Genomic DNA, 17,574 nt, shown 5'->3' on the forward strand with positions numbered 1-17,574 from the left:
AATTCACTCCAGGGGAGAACTCAAGGCGGTTTACAACATACATATGGACTAATAAAATCATAATAACTAAACATTAACATATAAGACCTTGTCTCCTGTGCTATGTTAATAATATAATATAATGTAATATAATATATTTTATATACATATAATATTTATAATAATATAATGTAATGCAATATAATATGAATGATAATAATATGACATTATAGTTATATATTTATATTACATGTAATATTATTAATAATATTGCAATGTAATTGTATAATACAATACAGTAATAATTAATACTGATACTGTACTAATATATTGTATGTATATATATCTTGTAAGCCGCTCTGAGTCCCTTTCGGGGCGAGAAGGGCGGCATATAAATGTCGTAAATAAATAAATAATGATACATTAAATCATTAAAACAGTTTATGTATGTGTATGTTTATTTTGTTGATGTTTAATGTGTTATATTTTATATATTTTTGTATTGCAATATGGCACTGAAGTGGTCAATCTATAAGCTGCTCTGAGTCCCACTTGGGGCGAGAAGAGTGGGGTATAAATATGGGAAATAAATAAATAAAGCCATTAAACATGAGACATAAACAACATCTAAGCATTTAAAAAGCATTAAAAACATACTAGGGTAAATATTAAAATCGCATAATCCAAAAATTGTATACCGTGGTCATTCCTATTGTCATTGCACATCTTTTCTAATTATTATTTGCACTGCATTATTTTACTGGCCAAAGGCATGGCCCCACAACCACATCTTTGTTTTCTTTCTAAAGGCCAGCAGGGAGGGGGCTAATCTATTTTTGCTGGGGAGGGAGTTCCAGATCCGAGGAGCCACCACTGAGGAGGCCCTGTCTCTCGTCCCCATCAACCTCACTTGTGACGGAGGCAGGACTGAGAGCAGGGCCTCCCCAGATGATATTAATCTCCGAGATGGTTCATAGAGGGAGATAAGTTCAGACAGGTAAACTGGGCCAGAACCATTTAGGGCTTTATAGGCTAAAGCCAACACTTTGAATTGTGTTCGGTAGCAAACTGGCAGCTAAAGGCTGGCTAAAGAGCTGATTTTATCTCTGAAGTGAGGGCAGAAGATAGAGTGGTTTGGGGGAGGTCATCTTCGATTCCTAGGCTTGTCTAGGGGCTTTTGTTTGTTTTCACTGTGTGCGCTCCCTGAGCACATGCACTAAAGAGACAGGGCTGCTGCTGTGTTGCTGACTTGCTTGGGGACAGAGCTTTGTCTTTCATGATCAGTCTTTGAGCTGTAGTGGTATGTCCCTTGTGGTGTGAGCAATCATATTAGTAAGAGTTTAGCAACAGCTCCACTAACAGTCAAGACCCACAGGCAATTTGCATCCGTGCTGAGTGAGTGAGTTTTGACAGGGAAAGCTTAAAATTGTTGAATACGGATGTTGAGAGAGGCGCTGTCGTCACCTGCAACAGCTGTAGTATGTTTGTGTTCTTCTTGGAGGATGTGGGCAACTACACCTGCAGCAAGTGCAAGTTGGCTTTGTTTGGAAAAGAAGATCCAACAGCTTAAGCATAATAGGGAGCATGAAGCTCTCTGGATCCTCCTTTATCTAGACAGCCATAACTGGTCCTTTTCAATGTATGCTGCTGTCTTTGGAATTCACAGAATGGAATGTCCTAGACATGGTTGAGGGGGAAGTCAGTCTCCAAATGGGTTGACATTTGGGGGAATGTGAAACACAGAAGGACCAATGGTCGTTCTGTAAGTATGATTCTACAAAAATGATAAGGAACAGATGCAAGAGCAACAGTATCAGTCATCAGAGAATGTGTAAATGATCTTGGAAGATTCAGCACATGGAATGGCCCCTGTCAATCCCCAAAGGAAACATTTAGTGGTGTTAGTGGAATTACTGCAGTGGAGAATAGAATAGCAGCACTGGTTTGTGAGCCTGACAGGATGGCTTGAGAGTGGTGCTGTCTCCCTGGAGCAAAAGACTATGATGTAAAATAGAACAGTGGTTCTCAACTTTTGGTCCTCCATGGGTTTTGGACTTCAGCTCCCACAATTCCTGACAGCTGGAAAGCTGGCTGGGACTTCTTGGAATTGAAGTCCAACACACCAGAAGGACCAAAGGTGTTCTGACATAGAAGTTGACAAAACTAACCATGTCCACTCACACCTTAGAATCATAGAATCATAGAGTTGGAAGAGACCCCATGGGCCATCCAGTCCAACCCCCTGCCAAGAAGTTGGAAAATGGCATTCAAAGCACCCCTGACAGATGGCCACCCAGCCTCTGTTTAAAAGCCTCCAAAGAAGGAGCCTCCACCACACTTCGGGTTAGAGAGTTCCACTGCTGACTGCTGAACAGCTCTCCAGGCCCTTGATCATTTTAGTTGCCCTCCTCTGAACACATTCCAGCTTGTCAACATCTCCCTTCAATTGTGGTGCCCAGAATTGGACACAGTATTCCAGATGTGGTCTAACCAAGGCAGAATAGAGGGGTAGCAGGACTTCCCTGGATCTAGACACTATACTCCTATTGATGAAGGTCAAAATCCCGTTGGCTTTTTTTGCCACCACATCACATTGTTGGCTCATGTTTAACTTGTTGTCTGCAAGGACCCCAAGATCTTTTTCATGTGTACTGCTCTCAAGCCAGCTGTCCTCCATTCTGTATCTTTGCATTTCATTTTTTTCTACTTAAGTGGAGCATCTTGCATTTGTCACTGTTGGACTTCATTTTGGTCCATGTGGGAACCATGGCACCTCAAAGCATAGCCTTCAGAATATCACAAGGGATTATGGGGCTCTGAGTAGGAAACTGAAGGACTTCGATGCATATATTGCCTCCTCCCTGCTGAAGGATATGGCCCAGGAAGAGAGAAAGTAATAATGGAGGTGGACAACTGGCTCTGCAGATGGTCCTGCCAGGAACAATTTGGCTTCTTAGACCTCGGTCTGTGGTTTCATGAAGATGGACTATAGCCTGCGTGTCTAAGGAGAAAGTCAGAAAAACTCAAGTGCAAAATGAATTCAGATATGCTAGAGAGGGTAAAAATAATAAAAAAGATCTATTGGGGCCACTGCATGAATAAGATTTTTTTTCGTGACAGGAGCAACTTACTTATTTACAGTATTTATATTCCGTCCTTCTCACCCCGCAGGGGACTCGAGGTAGATTACAATGTACATATACATGGCAAACATTCAATGCCATAGACACACAACATATATAGACAGACACACAGAGGCTACTTAAAATTCCAGCTTTTTGATGTGGGTATTCTGGCCACCAGGGGAGCTGTTGCTACACTGTCCATTTTTGACACTGATGAAGTATTTCCTTATTCTTTGCATGCTTGCTGGAGATTTTTATGGCATTGTAAATTAGTTAAATTAGACTACATACACGGTACCTAAATTTCCTATTTGACAGATGCTGTTTTTCGGGCTGCAAAGGTCAACAGCAAGCTACACAAATTGGTCAGAAGCTCACTTTGACCCTGGCTGGCTTCAAACTCATGACCTTTCGGTCAGTAGTGCAAGTAGCTTCTGGAGTGAGATAATTGGCCGTCTGCAAAGATGTTGCACAGGGGATGCTCGGATATGTCAGGGTTCCTCTAATAATTGTTGGGAGTATAATGACAAAGAAGGTACATTTTATCATATGCAGTCGGATTGAGATACATTGTTTCATGGAGGACCTTTTGAAATATACAGTAGTATAATTCAACTGAACCAGAACCCTTCCTTTTGAGATTGTTGGATGATCAGAATGCTAAAAGACATGGAAGAATTTTGCAATGTATGATTACCTGTCAGAAAACTAAACAGAAATAGAAAGACATAGCTATTCTGTCACAAGAGGATTGGCTATTGAAAATGTATGTTTTGGGAGGAATGGATAAACTGATGAATTTGATCAAAGCAAATTTACTAACTAAATTCAAGTATGACTGGCAAGTATTAATTGCATACCATTGTGGGAGGTTGTCAGTATTTGGATTGGAAGATTAGTAGATGTTAAATACAAGTAAAAGTAGATCTTTGTTATGCTGAAATTTAAGAAAGTTGGAGAAAAGTATAATTATTAGCATCAACTGTCGGGTTGGAATGGTTGGAAGTCATGTTTTTGTACCCCTTCCTCTTTTAGTTTGTGGTTTAGTATTCTTTTGTAGTTGTGCATTCATTATATAACTCATGTGTTTCCCTTATGTGTACTTATTTTTACTCCTTGTTTAATAAAGATATTTTAAAGTGTGGAATACAGGCTATTTGTATGACCCCATCCTCTTATACTAGTGTTTCTCAAGATGGGGGTCGGAATCCCTGGGCAGAGTTGTAAGGGGGTGTTAGAGGGGCCTCCAAAGATCACCAGAAAACACAGTATTTTCTGTTGGTCATTGGGGTGCTGTGTGGGAAGTTTGGCCCAATTCTGTCATTGGTGAGGTTCAAATGCTCTTTGATTGTAGGTGAAATGTAAATCCCAGCAACTATAACTCCCAAATGTCAAGGTTTCCCCTTGATATTAAGTCTAGTCATGTCCGTTGCTGGGGGGGGGGGGTAGTGCTCATCTCCATTTATAATCCAAAGAGCCGGCATTGTCCGTAGACAACTCCAAGGTCATGTGGCCAGCATGACTGCATGGAGCACTGTTACCTTCCTGCCAAAGAGGTACATATTGATCTACTCACATTTGCATGTTTTCGAGCTGCTAGGTTGACAGAAGCTGGGACTAACAGTGGAAGCTCACTCCTCTCTCTGGATTCGAACCGCCAACCTTTCAGTCAGCAAATTCTGCAGCTCAGAGCTTTAACCCACCATGCCACCAGGGATTCCAATAATAATAATACAGCAGCTAAAACACCAGTATGCATGTTGTCTAGATTAAAGGAAGTATATCTATTCTGCTTTAGTCAGAATCCCACCTGGAATAATGTGTCCATTTCTGGGCACCACAATTCCAAGAGAGATATTGACGAGCTGGAACATGTCCAGAGGAAGGTGACCAAAATGGCCACAGGCCTGGAAGTCAACCCCTATGAGGAATGGCTTAGGGAGCTGGGTATGCTTAGCTAGCAGAATATAAGGTTGAGAGGGGACATGAGAGCCACGTTGAAATATTTGAAAAGGATCCCATGTTGAGGAGAGGTAAACCTATTTCCTGATGCTCCAGAGACTAGGACATACAGGATTTAGGATTTGGCAGTAGTTCAAAGGGAAGTCCTTTGAAGTCCCAGTAGTTTTGAATAAATCGTTGAATCAGGTGGACTCAGAGGCTGTTTCTACACAGTGAAGTTGCAGATATCAAGTGGGAAATAAAAGTGATGGAGAATTAGATGATTCTCTGCTATTTTTGGCAAGCCTCTCTCTGGGCCCTCAGATGTGCCTGCAGATTCAGCTGCTCCCTTGTGGCGGCAATGTTTGTTTGTATTTATGTGTGTGTGCTATATTCATGCAAAGGCAGACTTTCCTTCCCAAGAGTCCCCCACCCAACAGAGCATGTTTGATGGTGTATTACATGATGTCTCTTGGGAATCCAGGATCTAGGTTGCTCAAAATTTCCTTTTTTTATTGTTTACAGAGGGTCCACACAGCCGTGGATTGTGAGGAACGTTGGTTTTTGCTGGTTTGTTAGAAGCAGGCAAAGGCAATTAAAAATGGAAGAATGATCAACATAATACACACAAACTGTAGTCTCTATCCTAGTCCCCATAGTGGCAAGCAAACAGAATGAATTTATTCCTATCGCAAGAATTTAGAAAAAGAAACCAAGGATATTAATTGTGATTTTATTTATGATCTCCAAAGCGAACCAAGGGTACAGTTGTAACGTATTTAAAAACCACGACATTTAAAAACTTGACATTACATTATAATGTCCAGTTTTTATAAGCCACTTGGAGTGCCTCTGGTGTTGCTATAAGGAGGTTCTCCAATGTGCATGTGGCAGGGCTCAGGTTGCATTGTGGTAAGTGCCCTGTGGATTGCTTTTCACACTTGCATGTCGAGGACTCCACTTTGTGACCGCATTTCTTAAGATTGGCTCTGCATCTCATGGTACCAGAGTGCAATCTGTTCAGCACATTCCAAGCCTCCCAGTCTTCTGTGTGCCCAGGAAGAAATCTCTCATTTGGTATAAGCCATGGTTTGAGATTCTGGGTTTTAGCCTGCCACTTTTGGACTCTTGCTTGCTGAGGTGTTCCTTTGAGTATCTCTGTAGATCTTGATTTAAGGCATTGGCATGCTGGCTGATATCAGAACAGAGGATGGGCTGGAGATGTCACTGCCTTGGTCCTTTCATTATTGGCTGCTACTTCCCGACAGATGTCAGGTGGTGCAATATCGGCTAAACAGTGTAATTTCTCCAGTGGTGTGGGGCATAGACATCCTGTGATAATGCGACATGTCTCATTAAGAGCCACATCCACTGTTTTAGCATAGTGAGATGTGTTCCACACTGGGCATGCGTACTCAACAGCAGAGTAGCAAAGCACAAGGGCAGATACCATCACTATGTCTGGTTGTGATCCCCAGGTTGTGCCAGTCAGCTTTCGTATGATATTGTTTCTAACACCCACTAGGAACACTTTTTTAAAATAAAACCATGTATTGTAGCAAATCATCACAATTCATGCAACCGGAAGCAACTTGTAGCAACTTGTTTTGTTTAAAAAAACAAAACAATCCTAGTTTTTAGAAATAATGTGGGTGCATGAATAGAAAGCTGACTTACCTTAAATGTTCCTCATTCTAAAAGAAAATATTTCATAATCCATTTTTTAAAAAAATTCTCTGAAAAAATATTTTGGAAAAAATCTATACAGAAAATGTTCATTCATAGGATTCATATGATAACAGGCATTGTCTAAGGGCCCTTCCAGACAGGTCCTATATCCCAGGGTCTAATCCCAGGTTTTTGTCTTATCCCAGATTATCTGGCAGTGTGGACTCATATAATCCAGTTTAAAGCAGAAAACAAGGGATCAGGTCCTGGGATATAGGGCCTGTCTGGAAGGGCCCTAGAACACATGCTGGGCTCACACTATTCAGCCGTAGCAATTATGTGACCTCCTTTATTACAACTAAACTTTCGTGTGTGAACATGTCCATCCCTCCATTCTGCTGCATCACTTTGCTCTATTTATTTTTCCCAGAGCTACTTCCCTTTGAGGGCATCACAATTACCATGGATTCCCAACAACTCAATGGTTCTCAGAGGGTCGTCTTGGACAGGGTGCTGACCGAATCTGAATGCAAAGACATCCTCCGTTTGGCTAAGGTGAGGACAAGGGACAGACAGCACATATGCAGCACCCCCAGCTCCAACAGGCACAACTGACCAAAGGAAAGGGAGACAAGAGCCTTATGGTTCCCTAATTTGTTCCCTCTTGTTTCAGGCAGCTGGAGGAACAGGAGATGGCTATCGTGGTAGGCGTTCACCTCACACCCCGCATGAGAGATTTGAAGGCTTAACAGTATTAAAGGCTTTGCAGGTACATGTCTTGATGGTTCCAGTATGGGTCTGTTCCTAGTCCTCAAGGTGCAGGGTTTTTCATTGGTGCTTCCCAGCGGTAATTGAGAGCCCCAAACTACACCCAGACTTAAAAGGAATTAAATTGGAAAGAAAATACATGTTGAAAATTGAAAGTGGTGTGTCTGTAGACATTTATAGATGCAGACATGTAAACACGATTCTTCCCCAACCCACTTTTGAGGGCAGGAACATACTCTAAATCAGTGGTTCCAACCTGTGGTCCATGGACCACTAGTGGTCCCCAAGTACTAAAATATGGTTCGCGGCCTCAGCATTACTACACTGTTGCAACGAGAGCGACTGGTCTCGCAAAACCCTCTTATAGTGCCAAGGCAACGGGGATGTCGGGAGGGGAGAGGCTGACTACCCAAAAAAGGCACAACAACAAGCCTCATGATGGCTCCTCCTCCCCCTCCTCCTCCCTCCCTCCCTCCCCCTGAGCGGAGCTGTTCTTTGTGGTTCCTGGAAGCGGGGGCACCTTGTTTTTATTTTTAGGCTTGTTCCTGGGGTTATTTGGGGTGCTGGTTCAGAATATTGCATTGGATAGACCACATCAGCTCTAGATTATTAAATATGGTTTTATGCAAGCGAGTGGATGATGACTACTGGATGGCATATGTTCTGTATCAAAAACTAGAGCTGATGTGGTCTATGCAATGCAAATTTCTGAATAAGCACCCAAAATAATGAAACCAAATGTAAAGTTGACCAAAAATGGATCCGTAACCCTTTTGGTACTAATGTTGGAGAGTGATGCTTATCAAAGTGGTCCCTGGTCAAAAAAAATGGCTGGGAACCACTGTTCTAAATCAAAATGCCCCTTGAAGACATTTTTCCGTGTTTGAAGTTCCAGATGTGATCATCAACTTTGCTGAAAGAAACAGCAAGGCATTTGTTTGGAACACTTTGTCCTTTAAAAAGGGCTTGTTGTGATATTTGCATGGAACATTTGGGGACATTTGGATTGAAAGATGTGCAATAATAGAAGCCCTTGGGGGTGGGGCACAAGCATGGATGAGCAGAGGACAAAACGAATAATGATGGGAAACTTTAAAAGAACAAATGGCTATCTGTCGGGGGTGCTTTGAAAGCGATTTTACTGCTTCTTGGCAGGGGGTTGAACTGGATGGCCCATGAGGTCTCTTGCAACTCAATGATTCTAAATGTTAGTCCAACATCATTGAATGGCATGAATGTGAGGACCAAGGAAGAGCCTGGGAGAAAAATAATCTGAGGGCATATGTGACACAGTATTTTGCATGGCATGGGGTATGTTCCATGCATCGGCTTGCAAGTGTGTTTTGTTCTTTCACAGGGCATAGGTGTGACTGTCTCTCTCTTGCTAGTGGAGATTCCTGTCCTTCTTCTCTGCTTTTGCCTTTGCTTGGTTGCACACAGAGTCTTGTAAGTGTTGGTGCTTCATCCCTGATTTCATGAAGAGCTATGGGAGATCCCTTGTGTTACCTTTAACCTTTGGGCCCTCTCTGCAGTTTTAGAGGGTGACCAGTTGTATAGAAGGAGGAAAACCTGCAAAACATTGCGCTGATCAAGGAATCTGGTAGATAGTTGGGCTTTCAATGCAAGGTCAAACAAGAAACTAGCTTTGCAGGTAGGAAAAGGAGGCAACTAGGAAAAAGAGGAGGAACCATAACACTTTCCTCTCTCCCTTCATTGGGACCTTAAAACAGTAGTTCCCAACCTGTGGGTTGCCAGATGTTTTGGCCTTCAACTCCCCGAAATCCTAACAGCTGGTAAACTGGCTGGGATGTCTTGGAGTTGTAGGCCAAAACATCTGGGGACCCACAGGTTGAGAACCACTGCCTTAAAGGTAAAGGGTTAATTCAAAACAGAAACAAAAACACAACACTTAACTACTGTATTAAAAACTGGATCCCAAAATCAACTGTACTTTGCATTTTGGGAAGGCACAAATAGAGGGGAAAAGGAAGACATGTGCCAAGAGGAAAGAGGCACATCAAGCAAATCCTTGTCAGGACTGCCTTCCATCTGGAAATCTTATGTCCTCATTGTGAAAGACCATGTGGATCCAGAATAGGGCTCCATAGTCACTTACAGACCCACCACCAACACTCCACCCTTGGGACACTAGGATATGATTTATGATATGATGAAAAATGAAGGAAGCCACCCACTTTCACCATATTCTGCTGCATGCTGCCTTCTCTTTTTTCCTCTTCCACCATTACAAGTGTGTTCCTGGATCTTGATGCAAATCAGTCCTTTCTAAATGAGACAATATTTATCAATAATGTGTGTTGGTGTTGCATTTTCTCTTCTAGCTGGCAGAGGAAGGTGCTGTGAACTGGAGGGATGCTAAGTTGCTTCTGCAAGCCAGTGAAAAATCCAGGAAGATAGTAGAATCCTATTTCACTCCTGGGAGAGACCTTCATTTTTCATTCACCCATCTTGTGTGTCGCACAGCTGCAGAAGGTAAGGCACTCCTTATTGAGCTTTCTCTATACATATTCAGGGCTTGAGCATAAGTACTCCACAGTATTGAAGAGTATTCCTTATCATTAAATGCCATGTTCTGAACTACTACAGTGGAGCCCCCAATGGTGTAATGGGTTAAACCCTTGAGCTGGCAGGACTGCTGACCGAAAGTCAAAAATTCAAATCCGGAGGACAGGGTGAGCACCCATCTGTGAGCTCCAGCTTCCCATGAGGGATATGAGAGAAGCCTTCCACGTGATGGTAAAACATCAGGGCAACCTCTGAGCAACGTCCTTGCAGACAGCCAATTCTCTCAAAACAAAAGTGCCTTGCAGTTTCTCAAGTCGCTCCTGACACACACAAAAATTCCTACAGTGTAAGTCTGTAATAAGTAATAGGTGATAAATTGACTGCTGCAAAATGAGCAATTAATTGATTTCTTTAAAGTGATGCAAACAATGCAGACAAATTAATCTAGAAGGCTGAGTGTAGGTGTGGTTCCATCATATGAAATACCTACACCTCTCTTACAAGTGATGAGAAGATTCGGGAGCTCCACTTCTGAGAAGGAGGTCACTGGAGATCTATGGTGTTTCTGTGGTAAAAGTGTAACTTGGCTTGGATCTACATTGCCATATAATGCAGTTTCACAATGAAGATTGAACTAGATTATATGGCAGTGTAGTGTTGTACCCCAGAACAGGATTCCCTCTGACTCTGAACACCACACAGTTGAGTTAAAATAGCAAGCAGTTTGTTGAAGATAGTAAAAGCCAAAGCAATAAAAGTAATGCACAGTAAAAAGGCAAATCCAATTGATTAGGAAGTAAAAAGAGCAATAAATCCACAGATAAACAATCCAAGAAAATCCGTTAAACTAGAGGCTTGATTTCAAAGGCAAAACCAACAGCAGAGGCACTTAAAAAGGAATCAAACGAAGGCCAAGGTCCAGGAACATGGCATGGAGAGTTATTTGTAAATCCAGTGTTGCTTCGTCTGAAGCTAGACTCCGTACTTGGCACTATATATCTACTTTGTTTCCCAAACAGCTAGGAACAGATTTTTCCTTAGTTTTGTTTTCTCTACTAGCTTCTGCTCTTATCTGGCTGAGCGCCTTAGTTTCTGATTTGTTTGTCTCTGCTGGCTAAAAGCTCTTTGTCTGTTCAAGGCTTCATTAAAATCTGCACCTGAGATAACTGACCCTGGGACTGCAGCTCTGAGTTCTCCCAGGCTCAAGACCTTGAGATTCCCTTTGCAGCAACACAGGCCTTCTAAGCCATCAACTGAACTGCATTCTGGTCCCACATCCCTAAAACTAGGCCCAGGAAACAAACCATCATCCTCATTCCCTTCAGGAACATCTTCATGAACAGCATCCCCATTCCCATCAGATGACTCAACTTGAATATGAACAACATTGTCATTCCCATCATCCAAAACAACCTGATCATTAGACACAACATTGTCATTCCCATCATCTAAAGCAGGGGTCCACAAACGTTTTAAACAGAGGGCCACGTCACACTCCCTCAAACTGTTGGAGGGCCGGATTATAATTTGGAAAAAAAAGAATTAATTCATATGCACACTTCACATATCTTATTTGTAGTGCAAAAAAACATTTAAAAACAATATAATAATTAAAATGAAGAACAAATTTAACAAATATAAGCTTATTAGTATTTCAGTGGGAAGTGTGGGCCTTCTTTTGGCTGATGAGATAGAATTGTTTTTGTTGTTGTGTGTTTTCAAGTCATTTCAGACTTAGGTTGACCCTAAGTGAGGGCCGGGTAAATGACCTTGGAGGGTCGTATCCAGCCCCCGGGCCTTAGTTTGAGGACCCCTGATCTAAAGCAACCTGATCATTAGACCCAACCACAGGCTGAACAGGCTGAAATACAACATGTAGATTCATATAATCCAGTTCAGTGTAGTTAATCTTCACTCTAAAACCGCATTATATGGCGGTGTAGATCTAGCCTTATACAAATAGAAGAAGACCATGCGAGTTCATAGTGTTAACACTGAAGGCCAGACCTACTCTGATCTTGACTGCAAGTTTGGATCAAGAGTTAGTCAAATTAGGAGATCTCTGTTAGGCTCATCTTTGATTAACTGAGGGTATATCTGGATTTTGTTCACTATCAGAACAGAATTAGATATTTAGAGATGCAAAATATATCATTAACATTTCCAAGTTTGCCAATGTTTGTTTTTGAAATTGGAATTCTATCATAGAATCATAGAATCAAAGAGTTGGAAGAGACCTCATGGGCCATCCAGTCCAACCCCCTGCCAAGAAGCAGGAATATTGCATTCAAATCACCCCTGACAAATGGCCATCCAGCCTCTGCCTAAAAGCTTCCAAAGAAGGAGCCTCCACCACACTCCGGGGCAGAGAGTTCCACTGCTGAACGGCTCTCACAGTCAGGAAGTTCTTCCTAATGTTCAGATGGAATCTCCTCTCTTGTAGTTTGAAGCCATTGTTCCGCGTCCTAGTCTCCAAGGAAGCAGAAAACAAGCTTGCTCCCTCATCCCTGTGGCTTCCTCTCACATATTTATACATGGCTATCATATCTCCTCTCAGCCTTCTCTTCTTCAGGCTAAACATGCCCAGTTCCCTAAGCCGCTCCTCATAGGGCTTGTTCTCCAGACCCTTGATCATTTTAGTCGCCCTCCTCTGGACACATTCCAGCTTGTCAATATCTCTCTTGAATTGTGGTGCCCAGAATTGGACACAATATTCCAGATGTGATCTAACCAAAGCAGAATAGAGGGGTAGCATTACTTCCTTAGATCTAGACACTATGCTCCTATTGATGCAGGCCAAAATCCCATTGGCTTTTTTTGCCGCCACATCACATTGTTGGCTCATGTTTAACTTGTTGTCCACGAGGACTCCAAGATCTTTTTCACACGTACTGCTCTCGAGCCAGGCATCACCCATTCTGTATCTTTGCATTTCATTTTTTCTGCCAAAGTGGAGTATCTTGCATTTGTCACTGTTGAACTTCATTTTGTTAGTTTTGGCCCATCTCTCTAATCTGTCAAGATCGTTTTGAATTCTGCTCCTGTCCTCTGGACTATTGGCTATCCCTCCCAATTTGGTGTCGTCTGCAAACTTGATGATCATGCCTTCTAGCCCTTCATCTAAGTCATTAATAAAGATGTTGAACAGGACCGGGCCCAGGACGGAACCCTGCGGCACTCCGCTCGTCACTTCTTTCCAAGATGAAGAGGAAGCATTAGTGAGCACTCTCTGTGTTCGTCCACTTAACCAATTACAGATCCACCTCACCGTAGTTTTGCCTAGCCCACATTGGACTAGTTTCCTTGCCAGAAGGTCATGGGGGACCTTGTCAAAGGCCTTACTGAAATCCAGGTACGCTACATTCACGGCATTCCCCGCATCTACCCAGCTTGTAGCTCTATCGAAGAAAGAGATCAGATTAGTCTGGCATGACTTGTTTTTGATAAATCCATGTTGACTATTAGAGATGACTGCATTTGTTTCTAAGTGTTTGCAGACCACTTCCTTAACAATCTTTTCCAGAATCTTGCCCGGTATCGACGTGAGGCTGACCGGACGGTAGTTGTTTGGGTCATCCTTTTTTCCCTTCTTGAAGATTGGGACCACATTGGCCCTCCTCCAATCTGCTGGAACTTCTCCCATTCTCCAAGAACTCTCAAAGATGGTTGCCAATGGTTCCGAAATGACTTCCGCTAGTTCCTTCAATACTCTTGGGTGTAGTTGATCTGGCCCTGGGGACTTGAACTCATTAAGAGCGGCCAGGTATTCCTGGATGACTTCTTTCCCAATTTGGGGTTGGATGTCCTCCAATCCCTCATCCACTCCATCTTGCTGAGGTTAAAGACTCTCTTTTTGTGAGAAGACCGAGGCAAAGAAGGCATTAAGTAGTTCTGCCTTTTCCCTATCCCCTGTCAGCATTGCTCCATCTTCTCCTCGAAGAGGTCCTATTGCCTCCTTGTTTTTCCTTTTTCTACTGACATAAGAATAGAACATCAAAATTCAAAATACTGGATGTCCACATCTTCTTGACTAATTTAATTTGAGAGCATATATCAAATGTGAAATTTCATACATTTATCAAATATACCTGATACAGTACAAAAAGAGAAATCTATATTGCAAAGACAATAATCCCAAAAAAAATCAACAGGATGGGTCTGGATGCATAGTATTAATTGGGGCCCTGCTGAAGTGTCCAAATACCTTACTTTGAATTCCATCTTAAAGAGAGGATACAATAAGTAAAGAAACAAGATACTTTGACTCGGATGCACTTCTCCATCCGGGTCTCTACCGCTACTATGCATTCCTAGTTACGTAGTTGCCCAGGGACAAATCATCAATATCACTGCATCTGGAAGTAAAACACTACATGAAGCATTCCTTAGGTCAGGGGTCCCCAAACTAAGGCCCAAAGGCCGGATACGACCCTCCAAGGTCATTTACCCAGCCCTCGCTCAGGGTCAATCTAAGTCTGAAACAACTTGAAAGCACACAACAACAACAACAATAGCAACAACAAACCTATATCATCAGCCAAAAGCAAGCCCACACTTCCCACTGAAATACTAATAAGTTTATATTTGTTAAAATTGTTCTTCATTTTAATTACTGTATTGTTTTAAAGTTCTTTTTTGCACTACAAATAAGATATGTGCAGTGTGCATAGGAATTCATTTGTGTTTTTTAAAATTATAATCTGGCCCTCCAACAGTTTGAGAGATTATGACCTGGCCTTCTGTTTAAAAAGTTTGAGGACCCCTGCCTTAGGTCTTTGTTTTATTTAGTTCCTTATATTTTATCCTGTTTTTCCAGCTAGTGTAAGGTCTCATTCCATCATAAGATTTTGTCCTTGCAACTATGTTTGCAATAGCTTAAGTTGGAAAGAGACTAACTGGGCAAGAGTTAACTTCATGTCTGAGCGAGGGATATCATCGTCTTGTACAATAAATATTTCCCAAAGGGCAGGAACAAAGAGATGGCTGCACAACTCAGTTGCTGACTGAATCACATGTTTTATTTATTTTATTTGGGAAATTTCTGTATCGCCGTTCTCCAAGGACTCAAGGCAGTTTACAACAACAGTTAAAACATACAATATAAAATAAACCAGTAAAATAATCCCAAATTGATCCTTGTCGGATGTAGCATTATCAATTTAATAAGTATAAACTGTCTAAAATTTCACAAGGAAATAAAAAGCTAAAATATACATATGTGTATGATCTAAAAGGGAACTGGATAAAAACAATGCATAGATGGTACATGAGACCACATAAATTGGGAAAGTGCTACAAAAATATAAATACACATTGCTGGAAATGTGGAGAGAAAGAGGGAACATTTTATCACATGTGGTGGTTGTGTAAAAAGGCAAATACTTTTTGGAAAGAGGGAACACTGTATAGTGAACACAAGACACAAGTTTAAAATTCATGATTAAAACTGACTGGGTTGGCCTGCCAGAAGAGATAGGTCTTCTGATGTGTTTTAAATTATGACAGCTCATTTAGCTAGTTCTGGGTCCACAACTCTGAGTAGCATTGAGATGTTTAACTACTACTGATATGAACTGGAAGACGGGGTGAATTACACTGTTGCAGATTCATAATATGGATTTTTGTCTGCAAACATCAAATCACCGAAGACCTGCCCCAGCACTAGTTATCCAGATATTTTTTTAAAAACACCACCTGTCTTCATTCAAAAATCTGAGTAATACAGGTTCAGCACAAAATTCTGAAATCCAAAATACTCTAAAATCGCCCACATGGGTGACTAATGTGGTGGCACTTTTTTTATTAAATGTACATGAACAAGATGATTTTTTAAATGGTATATTTTCAGGTTACGTGTGTAATGTGTATACGAAACATAAATGAGTGCTGTGTTTCGACTTGGGTTCCCATCTCCAAGATGCAAATCCAGGCCTTCCAAAATCTGAAATCACAAACACTTCTGGTCCCAAGCTTTTTGGAAAAAGGGTGCCCCACCTGTAACAGAAAGTAAAGAAGAAGCCTGCCCTTTCTTGTTGCTTTTGAGGTTATGAAAGGCTGGTGTCAGGAGCAAGACAATTCATTCCTTTTGTTCCTTTAGGAGAACAGGATGGTCGCATGGACCTCAGCCACCCAGTGCATGCTGACAATTGCCTCTTAGATCCAGAAGGAAACACCTGTTGGAAGGAGCCCCCGGCCTACGTTTACAGAGACTACAGGTAAGATGCTGCAGGTTGGGAGTGAGTACTGATGCTCCTCCTTGTTGCTGCCTGGAGATAAAAGTGAGGAAGAGGGATCAAGGGGTTACCAAAGTAGAGTCAACTGTATCATATTTACTAGTGTTCTCTTCCTGAAGAAATAGGTGGCTCTGTTTTGCCAGTTGCATTTGCCCAGCAATCAGAAAATGTGGAAAGCCCTAGTAAAATAGGAGGTTCGAATCTGGGGAGCAGTGTGAGCTCCCACTGTCAGCCCCAGGTTCTGCCAACTCTAGCAGTTCATAAACATTCAAATGTCAGTAGCTCAATAGGTACCGCTCTGGGGGGAAGGTAACTGTGTTCCATGAAGTCATGCTGGCCACATGACCTTGGAGGTGTCTACGAACAATGCTGGCTCTTTGGCTTAGAAATGGAGATGAGCACCAACCTCCAAAGCCGGACACAGCTGGACTTAATGTCGGGAAACCTTTGCTTTACCTACCTAGTAAAGCATGGTGAAGAGGAAGCACGGAGCCATGGTAGCACAGCAGGTTAAACCACTAGCTGCAGGAAAGCTGCTGACCGGAAGGTTGGCAGTTAGAAACCACGAGTCGGGGTAAGATCCTGACTGTCAACTGTAGCATCTGCCAACCTAGCAGTTGGAAAATATGCGATACGAGTAGATCAAAAGGTACCACCTTGGTGGAAAGGTAAAAGGGTGCCCCATGCAGATACGCAGACATGCCAGCAACACAATCAGAGATGTCTATGGACAAAAATAGAACAAGAGCACCTCCTCATGGCCAGAGTTGAGCATTACCTCCAGACGCCAGAAAAAGGGGAAGACCTTTCCCTTTGTCTGTGTTGAATGTCGTTGTGTGTAAAAGGCAATGTTTACCTCATATGTGTATTGTAAACCACTCTGAGTCCCTCTGGGGAGATAAAGCGGAATATAAATAATGTGTATTAAGCAGCACATTTTCAGAAAAGAAACGCAGGGAAATCCATTGTGTGTGTGTGTGTGTGTGTATGAAGTAAAAATGGATTTACAGTATATTCCAGGCTCACTTAATCTAAAGGTCCTTTCAAATCATGGGCAACTTACATCCAATCACAATCCTAAAGCCTCCAGCTTGCAATACCTGTAAATCCATCTAATACGTGAGCTAAATGGGTAAAATTCCCAATTCCTTGACTTGGGAATTTTAAAATTTCTTGGTGTCTCAGTTAAATATCAGCTATTTTTTTCTTTGTAAAAAAAATGAATCCGTTATTCATGCCTCTTCAGTAAATTTGGGGATTGGCATATTTAGTCGTAGCCGCATGATATTTACTAGATCTATTTACCGAGATTATCGCTTCAAGCCTCTCATGAA

At 41.9% G+C, this 17,574-nt stretch overlaps 1 protein-coding gene across 1 annotated transcript in view; it reads left to right on the forward strand.

Moving 5' to 3' along the window:
* Positions 1 to 17,574, forward strand: part of P3H3 (prolyl 3-hydroxylase 3) — a 34,817-nt gene that overhangs the window by 11,947 nt on the left and 5,296 nt on the right. Inside the window, exons 9-12 of the mRNA XM_060762610.2 lie at positions 7,144 to 7,268; positions 7,387 to 7,482; positions 9,824 to 9,974; positions 16,105 to 16,222. Of these exons, the coding sequence (XP_060618593.2) occupies positions 7,144 to 7,268; positions 7,387 to 7,482; positions 9,824 to 9,974; positions 16,105 to 16,222 (490 nt within the window). The remainder of the gene's footprint in view (positions 1 to 7,143; positions 7,269 to 7,386; positions 7,483 to 9,823; positions 9,975 to 16,104; positions 16,223 to 17,574) is intronic.

The sequence above is a fragment of the Anolis sagrei genome, chromosome 2, assembly GCF_037176765.1.
Source record: "Anolis sagrei isolate rAnoSag1 chromosome 2, rAnoSag1.mat, whole genome shotgun sequence".
Classification (NCBI taxonomy): domain Eukaryota; kingdom Metazoa; phylum Chordata; class Lepidosauria; order Squamata; family Dactyloidae; genus Anolis; species Anolis sagrei.